Source organism: Amblyraja radiata, chromosome 29 (genome assembly GCF_010909765.2).
Source record: "Amblyraja radiata isolate CabotCenter1 chromosome 29, sAmbRad1.1.pri, whole genome shotgun sequence".
In the NCBI taxonomy this organism is placed as follows: domain Eukaryota; kingdom Metazoa; phylum Chordata; class Chondrichthyes; order Rajiformes; family Rajidae; genus Amblyraja; species Amblyraja radiata.
Window position 1 is genome coordinate 29,641,865 of NC_045984.1, and position 9,708 is coordinate 29,651,572.

Consider the following 9,708-nt stretch of genomic DNA (forward strand, 5'->3'; position numbering starts at 1 on the left):
CCGCAAAGGTAATAATTTTGTTTATGCTTAGGCAACAGCAGAAAGCATTGCTGACTTATCCATGTACCAGAAAATGAAGAGAGAACACAGGACTGAAATTGACAATATACCAAATATCTCGACGTTGCAGTTCATAACTTGGATCCATAGTTTCTCAAAACAACCTCTTTTTATTTGCTAAGTAAATTCTCATTCCTTCCAAAATATTAAGATACAACAATGTCAAATGTAGCTTTCAGATAACAAATTAAAATTTTATTGCAGATTACATTTATATTGGATTATATATTTGAACTCTATGTAACATACCCATAAGCCACTTAGCTCAGAGTTAAATGCTCCATTTTATTTGACAGATGAGGATGTTCTGAATTTACAAATATTGATTTCCCTAACTTCAAGTAATCCTTGCAACCCCTCTCCATCCATCCCCCACCCAAGTCGTCCTGTTGAGTTCCACTTTCTGTATTAACCCCCAAAGCTAACAATTAACCATTTCATGATTATCGTTCCTTTCTGCATATCGTCCACTCATTTGTCCTAATTATTGTCCATATCTCTCTCGTTCCCCTGACTCTTAGTCTGAAGAAAGGTCTTGACCTGAAACGTAACATATTCCTTTTCTCCAGAGCTGCTGCCTGATCGGCCGAGTTACTCCAGCTTTTTGTGTCTGTATTCGATACAAACTTCAAGATTGTGCAATGTTTATAAATGTCTAGCTGTGAATCTTGGAGAAAAGCACTTCCTAACTCACAGATACAGTGCATGTTTTTGGAAGTGCTGAAAGATTTCCCCACCCCCATATTAAATTTAATATTTAGAATGTTTATACACAATACCTCTGAGTTAGCAAGATAGCAACAATAATCAAATATTTACACACAGTATTTATATTTTATACAAATGTACAATTAAATCGAATACCTGCAAATTAAAATCATATCAATAATACAAAAACTCCCCATTGAAAATTGGGAACAACAAAGGAGCTTCAAGTAATAACGCTCAACCACCAATCCAATTTTTTTTGTGGATTTCAGTTATCTATACAGTTCCACACAGCTTACAATGTACTTAACTTATACAGTAAAGCTTTCACCACATCCACATGTCCCCTTAATATTTGGGTTATTGAAAACAAATTCAGTGGAGAGTTTAGATTCAATAAAATCCATCTCAGTTCCAAGCAGGGTTAACTGTGCTTTCTGATCAATGAACACACGTACACCTGTGAAGAAGAAAACAAAAATTGATGAATAGACTGGATGGAAATAATCTAGATTTAGTTATTTCCTATGTTTGACCATTCACAAGTTTCACTGAAATTGCACAATTTAAATCTGTTAATCAAAAGGTGGCGACCGAATCTCCCAAACTCAAATTTCTTTATCACAATTATATACCCTAATGCAAGGTACCCATTCCCTCTTAGCAGGCCAATGTGAGGCAAATTAAGTCATAAATCGTACACCCCTAGCAAACAGACTTCTCAGTTAATTACGTAGAATATTAATCCACTGCAAACCACAGATTGCTGATATTCCATACCATCCTGATTTACTTCTTCATCAAATTTTCCCTTCTCCGTTGCATAGTCTATCACATAGGAGAGTCCACTGCAGCCACGAGTACGGACTCCCACCTTCAAACCAACCTGAAGTACAAAAAACAAAATGGTCTTAATGGCATCAATGCAATACTTACAGAATAATTGTCAAAATCAAACTGATCTATACTGATATGTATTGCCCAGGAATAATAACAACGTGGTAAGTAATTTACTAACTAACTTTGAACATGTTACATCACCCTAACTTACATATAAATGGCTGCAGCAAATTGCTAAGTTTCTGCAGATGATTAGGAATGTAAAGTGAATGCGCAGCGGTAGAGATATGCAGATACCGGAAATGACCACCTGTTCAGTCACAAACATTTGGAAAAAATATATGTCCTCTCATCTTAATAAGATTATGCTTCTTCCTCAAAGGCACCGTCACAATCAGGTTTCTTTTGCAGTCTCTCTTTCAATTCCAAACCCAGCTGCTCACCTTTCCTCTTCACCCCTATGCCTCCACATTTAAATGCTTCAGTCAAACATAGCTGAGATTTTAGTTTATTGATACTCTAAAGTAAAGCATTATTAAGGCCCATTGAAAAATTCTACTTTTCATTTACAGAAGTCATAGAATGCAATTTAAAAGTTGCTGATTCTGACTAAATTGTATGGTTTTACAAAATTAAGCACAAGAATATCATAAATGTTGATGATTTATTCTACATTACAAGACATATTTGCTGTATGGCGGAACCTATCAAGTCCTTTTTTAAACATTTATAATCAAATAAGTACTTCTTGGAATGCCTTAACTCTTATAATGAAGCACACAAACACTGCAACCCCTCACAAATAGCAATATGACAATGGGTAGATTTAAAAAAAATTCAATTGAATAAAGAAGGCACTTCCAAAGTGCAATACTCCCATAAAAATGGCACAAGAGTAACGTGCAATTTTTGTCCGGAGTCTCTTGGGTGAAGTTTGAACCCACAAACTTCTGGCCTTTTTGTTAGCGTTATAATTTTAACTTTGACGTTGAAAGTGACGTGAGTGGAAGTGGACAAAGGTCTCAGTTTGTATTATCTAGGTTGACAGAAAGAGTGATTTTCACTCCCTGGTTCACAAGAGCATGGGTGTGCTTGTGAAGAAAAGATTGTTGACAAAAGGAAAAAAATCTCAGTTTTGCATTGTAATTCAGTAGTAATCAAGAGTCACATATTCCTGCAATGGAAAATGTAATGAGAAGCTTCAACCTATGGAGGTTCACACAAAAACATACGACCCCCAAGGACTTGCAGATTTTTGACATTTCTTATTCAGATTAAAAAAATAGGTGGCACGGAATAAATTACCCAGCCCAAAAGCAAGAGAAAACTGATTAAACAAAATACTTTTGGATGGAAATTTCCTAATGCGAAGGAGACACATAACTGGACCCAATTAACATGTTTAAAAGAAAATAACTATATATCACAATGGTTAGCAACAATTATTTTTCCTATTGAGCATGTATTTTTAAAACACCTTCCCTAGAACCAAATGGAAAGTACCGGTTTCATCCCAGTCCTTGATAGACGACAGACCTGTCATTACGTGGTTCTGGGAAACAGATTCATTATTGCAACAGAACAACTGCATTTCGTTGTCTCTGTACTGTACACTGACAATGACAATTAAACTTGAATCTGAATCTGAGAAGATGCTCTTCCACAGCTAGGCAGTTAAGACTACATGTACCACCAAGTTTGTCATTGACATAATGAGTAACAAACTAGACATTTTTCTATTTGAAATGCAAAATCTTATTTGCTAAAATCCACTTTTACTTACACATTCTGGTCTCTCTTGCAGAAGATTTTTAATTCTGTTTACAGCCGACAAAGTCTGAAAATGAAAAATAAATGTATGGAGTCAAATGTTTCAGACTGAGCAAGTTAAATATAGATTAGATAATATCAGTGTGGCACAGTGGCAGAGCAAAGACCTGGGTTAGATCCTGACTACCGGTGCTGTCTGTGCGGAGTTTGTACATTCTCCCTGTGACCGTGTCGGTTTTCTCCGGTTTCCTACATACTCCAAAGAAGTGCAGGTTCGTAGGATAATTGGCCCTCTGTAAAACTGCCCTTAGCATTTAGGACAGAACTAGTGTACTGGTGATCATTGGTCGGCGTGGACTCGGTGAGTTGAAGGGCCTGTTCCCACACATTCTAAACTATATCAAGATAGCATCAGTAAGGTCAGAAGGTAGACAGAAAAAGCTAGAGTAACTCAGCGGGACAGGCAGCATCTCTGGAGAGGAGGAATGGGTGGCGTTTCTGGTCGAGACCCTTCCTCAGTCTGAATAAACAGTCTGAAGAAGGGTCTCGACCCGAAACATCACCCATTCCTTTTCTCCAGTGATGCTGCCTGCCCCGTTGAGTTACTCCAGATTTTTGTGTCACCAGCATCTGCAGTTCCTTCTTACACATCAGTAAGATCAGTATTTTTATCAGTCCTTAAAGTGGTGGTGGTGATGCTGAGCCACCTTGTTGAATCACTGCAGTTCGTCTGTCCAGTAAACCTATTCGCACTACGCTCTCAGAATTGGAATTCCAGAATTTTAACGCAGTGACGAGAAAATAACCATTTTTTCCAAGTCAGGATGATGTACAAATTAGAAGGGAACCTGCTGGCGGGGTTGTTTTCCATCCCACTGTTCTTAACTTTCAAGGTGGTAGAGGTTAAGGGGTTGGGATGTAACGTCAGAGCAGCTTTGGCAAGCAACTGCATTGTATTTTGTAAATAGTTTATACTGCAGCCACGGTACTCTGCTGGTGAAGAGGACGAATATTTTAAATAAAAGGTTGCAGTTGGGGTACAACTAAGCAGAAAACAAGCTGTTCGGGGAACTGACCTACAGAGTTCCAATTGAGCAGCAATATATAGATTATTAGTGAGCAAGTGCTGCTGGAAACAACTGTTAATAATACCTTACACCACTCAAGTGATGATTGGGAATAGACTGTCTGATTTTCTACAGTAATCCTTTTTACTGCACTCAGAATTCTTTTAATTTGTTTTGAATAAAATCAATGACCAAGACTTAACAATCCTCTGAGAGAATTCCAAATAATCACCACTATAAAGTAATACATTTCCTCTTATCTCATCCTAAAGGCCTACTCCTTCAAAAGTGTTCAGTTTTTTAAAGTCTTGAAAGAATTAAAGTTTAAATGAGGCGTATCATTCTTCTAAACTCCACATCTCGGACCCGCAGACCCTCAGCACAGGAGCACTGCAAGACTGCGTTCTCTCCCCTCTCCTTTACTCTCTCAAGCACCTCCACAGACTCCTCTGTCAAACTTCTCAAGTTTGCGGACGACACAATCCCTATTGGACTGATCCAGGAAGGGGAGGAATCTGCCTACAGACAGGAAGTAACACAGCTGGCGTCCTGGTGCCTTTCTTTTTTTTAAATATTTTTATTAGAAGCAAACATATTATGGTAAAATATAATTACATATTATAGTAAAAACTTTTCATGTATATCAATCACATTATTAACATTTTCAATTGTGGATTGATTCTGCTTCTAGTTTTTTTTAATATAGATAGTCAATAAGAGAAAGAGAGAGAGAAAAAGAAAAAAAATACAAATGTCAATAAAGAAAAAAGAGTGGAATGAATTACTAATATTACGTCATTGGAGATAGGTTCGTAAATTATAAAGTATAACTTTTCATCTAATCCTGAGTTCAAGCTTCAGTTAGGTTTCCGTGCCAAGCCAATCTATCCCTTCAAATAGTTAATAAATGTAGACCTTCCTGGTGCCTTTCTAACAACCTGGAGCTCAATTCTCTTAAGATGGTGGAATTGATAGTAGACTTTAGGAGAGTTCCCCCTCCCTTCCCCTTCCCCCCACTTACCATCAACAACACCACAGTCACATCATCTCCAAGGACCTTAAATGGGGGGCCACCATCGACTCATCAAAAAGGCCCAACAGAGAATGCACTTCCTGCGGCATCTGTGGAAACAATCTGCCACAGGCAATGATGGTCCAATTCTATAGGGTGATTTCACGAAAGGTCACTGGAGCGTAAATCCCCACTCACGTGACCGAAAATTTTAACTGGGGGACAAGCGTCACTTCCGGTACATGTTAGTGGATGGGAAAACACGCACTTTCACACCCGTTAAAAACATCGAAAACGGCCAGTTTTTGAGCTGCAATTAAGTGAGCCAGTCGGGGTGACCGTGAGGAACAGCTACCTAAATTTACAGTCCAAAAAAAAGATAGAAACTAAGGTAAATACAAGAGGGAGCTGAAGGTGTAAAAAAGGCGGAAGTGCTAGCGGACATATTTCGTGGAGATTTAAAGATCCAAAATATCGGGAATTATCGCGTTTGCTCGCTGCATTTCAACAAAAGTGGCATTATTGACTTTGTTATCTTTATTCATTTGTTAGATGAAAAGTATTAAAAGTTAGAAACCCGTCAGTAAAATTGCAAAATCGCCCATGGTTCTCGGGTGGGTTTTAACATGCAAAATGAACACGCTTCTGAAGCTACATTTACCATTTAAATAATCGTAAGCTTGTATCTGAGTAAAATTGATTTCCAAACGCATTGAGAGTTTACGATTATTTAAATGGAGTTTCAGAAGCGTTTTCATTTTGCATGTTAAAACCCACCCGAGAACCATGGGCGATTTTGCAATTTTACTGACGGGTTTACTGACGGCTTCATCTAACAAATGAATAAAGATAAAAAGTCAATAATGCCACTTTTGATGAAATGCAGCGAGCAAACGCGATAATTTCCGATATTTTGGATCTTTAAATCTCCATGAAAAATGTCCGCAATCAACTTCCGCCTTTTTGACACCTTCAGCTCCCTCTTGTATTTACCTTAGTTTCTATCTTTTTTTTGGACTGTAAATTTAGGTAGCTGTTCCTCACGGTCACCCCGATTGGCTCACTTAATTGCAGCTCAAAAACTGGCCGTTTTCGATGTTTTTAACGGGTGTGAAAGTGCGTGTTTTCCCATCCACTAACATGTACCGGAAGTGACGCTTGTCCACCAGTTTAAATTTTCGGTCACGTGAGTGGGGATTTACGCTCCAGTGACCTTTCGTGAAATCACCCTATACTGCCATCGTAGAGTCTGTCCTCACCTTCTCCATCATGGTCTGGTTGGCTCAGCCACCAAGCACGACATCCGGAGGCTGAAGCGAATTGTTCGATCAGCTGAGAAGGTTGTTGGCTGCAACCTTCCCCCCATTGATGAACTGTACACTACAAGGGCCAGGAAGTGAGTGGGTAAGATCATCTCTGACCCCTCTCACCCTGGCATAAACTCTTTGAAGCACTTCCCTCTGGAAGGCAACTCCGGACAGTCAAAGCCGCCACAGTCAAACATAAAAACAGCTTTTTTTCACGAGCAGTAGCTCTACTCAATAACCAAAAGTCTGTAGCCTCCTTTTGCTCTGGTATTTATTTCATTCACATGTTTAAACTATAATGTTTTATTCTTAATGTTTTACTCTATGTTGTTTTGTTACTTGCGAGCAGAGCACCAAGGCAAATTCCTTGTATGTGTACATACTTGGCCAATAAACGTATTCATTCATTCATTCAGAATGTGGAATATCATTGAGAAATTAGAACACCAAGGAGACCCAAGCTTGAGGAACAATATCTTATTTTCCGTTGTTGCCTTCCGGACTCACAATTGAATTCAATAATTTTGGGAAACTGAATTTCCTAGTTTGTATCAAGTCATCCACCTGTATTGTTAGCTCTGGTTGTCTTTCGACCCCCTTCTCTGGAAGAAGGTATAGGAGCCTGAAATCTTTAAGGTCCACGTTCAAGAGCAGCTTCTTCATAACAACCACCAGGCTATTAAACACTACAACCTCCAAATAAACTGCAAACTTCATAGATTTGGGGGCATCATTTCTATCTTTGCATTATTGTTTTGTTAAATATATATTTATACCCAACTTTTTTGGTTGTGTAAGATGGCGTTTACAGATTATTATGTTTACACAACTGTTGTGCTGCTGCAAGTAAGAATTTCATTGTTCTGTTTCGAGACATCGACAATAAAAGACTCCAAACTCACTTTACCCCAAAGATCATAGAGCTCTATAATCTTTGCTTTACTCACCCTAACCTGCGAGACCTGTCCTCCTGCTATGCATTTCGTAACTCAGTTTTTGACATGGTTCTTTTGTCCATGTTCTTCACTCACTGACCAGATAAGCTGGTTCACAATTTACCCCCATGGTCAGCCCACTTTTACCCTGTCAGAGACCATCACCTCCCCACCCACTCTACAGTTTTGCATCTACCTTCGCCTTTCATTTCTGAAAAAGTGCCTTCCACCTGAAACGTTGACCTTGTTTTCCTCCACGCAGATGCGGCCTGGTCTGATTATTAACAGCATATTCATATTGTATTTTTGCCACTCCAGCAATCATTTAGCTAAGATGATTTCAGTGCAGCAACAAGCAATTGCAGATGCTGATTTACCCAAAAAAGACAAGTAGTGCTGGAGTGACTCAGTGGGTCAGGCAGCATCTCTGGAGGACATGGATAGGAGACGAAGACGTTTCAGGTCGGGCCCTTCCTCAGAATTCTTCAGTCTACATTCTTCAGTTAAATAAAATAATGATTCGCGCTCAGGTGCCGCGTCCCGCCTTACCAGCAGCAGGGCGGCCCGGGTGGGCAGACGCTGTCTCCGGGCGCTCACCGCTCTGACACTCGCCCTCACGGCCGCCGCCATCTTGTCCTTCCAACAACAACAACAACCCGCCCCCGACAACAGCCCAACCTCGAACCACACGTCTCTGATCTGCACTGGCCGAGAGGGAAGCCAATCGCACCCCGGCCCGGCAACAGCGGGAGATTCGATGCAAGCGTCTGAGAAAGCGTCAAGAGTCCAAACATCACCTCAGGTGGTGCCCGATTCCAAATGTCTCCTCAGGTGCTGCCCCGACCGCAAACATCGCCTCAGGTGGTGCCCAACTCCAAACATCTCCTCTCAGGATGGAGATGTGGGGGGGCCAGACGGTCATTGTTCTGTGGGCGTGCGACTTGACCATCAGAGATGCTGCCTGACCCACTGAGTCACTCCAGCTAGGATTTATGGAGACACCAGGAACTGCAGAAGCTGGAATTAAAAACAGAAAAGAGGAGACAGTAATCTCAAGAATTAGATTTGGACACACTGGTCTGAACAGTACACTTTTTATAATAGGCAAGCATAATACAGGTAGATGTGAATACTGTGGGCAAGAAGAGACAATAGAGCATGTCATTGTACATTGTGAGAGGTATGAGGAGGAGAGAGAACGGATGAGTGAGCAGTTCAGAAAAGAAAGAATACAATTTGATTTGGTAGATATTTTGCAAGGAAGTTCATATAAGTGCTATCAAATCCTGTTGCATTTTCTTAGGGTAACCAATTTGTTCGGAAGGATATAGGTTATTAGTATATGTAATGGTGTTGTTTGATCCACACTCCATGCCAGTTGGTGGCGGTAATGCACCAAAAAAGTTGTTTGCCAACCGCCAAAAAACACCACATAGAAGAAGAAGAAGTAGCTGGAATCCTGACATTAACACAAATTGTTGGAGTAACTCAGCGGGTCAGGCAGCACCTGAGGCAATGTGTGTAGGAAGCTGCCCGGCCTCAGGTACTGCCAGTTACAACAGCACTTTGTGTCTATCTTCGTATAAACTAGCATCTGTAGTTCCTTCCTACACACATCTGCATAGATGCTGCCTGGTCCTTGGAGTTACTGCAGCACTTTGTGTTTGACTCAGGATTCCAGCATCTTCAGTTCCTGGTGTCTCCCAATGATCCAAGATCTTTGGTATCTCTATCCATTCTTTCTGCAGCATTGCGGGTGTTCACTGGTGATCGAATCGCACGGCCACATAATAATGATCGTCTGATGTTCTCCCCATATCCCCGTCAACTGGCTCTTCCAGTGGTTTGCAGTTAGACTTTAGAGAGCCTTAAGAGTGGCGCAGCGGTAGAGTTGCTGCCTTGCAGTGCCAGAGACCCGGGAACGATCCTGACAATGGATGCTGTCTATAGAGAGTTTGCCCTGTGACTGCGTGGGTTTTCTCCTGGAGCTCTGGTTTTCTCTCACATTC

General features: G+C 40.5%; 1 protein-coding gene across 1 annotated transcript; it reads right to left on the minus strand.

Annotated features, from left to right (window-relative positions):
• Positions 1 to 150: 150 nt before the first annotated feature.
• LOC116989577 (iron-sulfur cluster assembly 1 homolog, mitochondrial-like) lies at positions 151 to 8,385 on the minus strand. Its single transcript, XM_033047098.1, has 4 exons — positions 8,249 to 8,385; positions 3,392 to 3,445; positions 1,549 to 1,654; positions 151 to 1,228 (listed from the first exon to the last, which is right to left on the minus strand). The coding sequence occupies exons 1-4, from the start codon at positions 8,327 to 8,329 to the stop codon at positions 1,080 to 1,082; spliced, it is 390 nt and encodes a 129-aa protein (XP_032902989.1). The 5' UTR covers positions 8,330 to 8,385; the 3' UTR covers positions 151 to 1,079.
• Between the last annotated feature and the right edge of the window lie 1,323 nt (positions 8,386 to 9,708).

What these genes read in the sequence shown, in the direction of transcription:
- LOC116989577 (XM_033047098.1), bottom strand. Translation starts at nt 8,329, where the DNA reads ATGGCGGCGGCCGTGAGGGCGAGTGTCAGAGCGGTGAGCGCCCGGAGA. An exon ending in CCCGGGCCGCCCTGCTGCTG is followed by an intron (nt 3,446 to 8,248) that starts GTAAGGCGGGAC and finishes TTTCATTTTCAG; the next exon opens with ACTTTGTCGGCTGTAAACAG. An exon ending in TGCAAGAGAGACCAGAATGT is followed by an intron (nt 1,655 to 3,391) that starts GTAAGTAAAAGT and finishes TTTGTACTTCAG; the next exon opens with GTTGGTTTGAAGGTGGGAGT.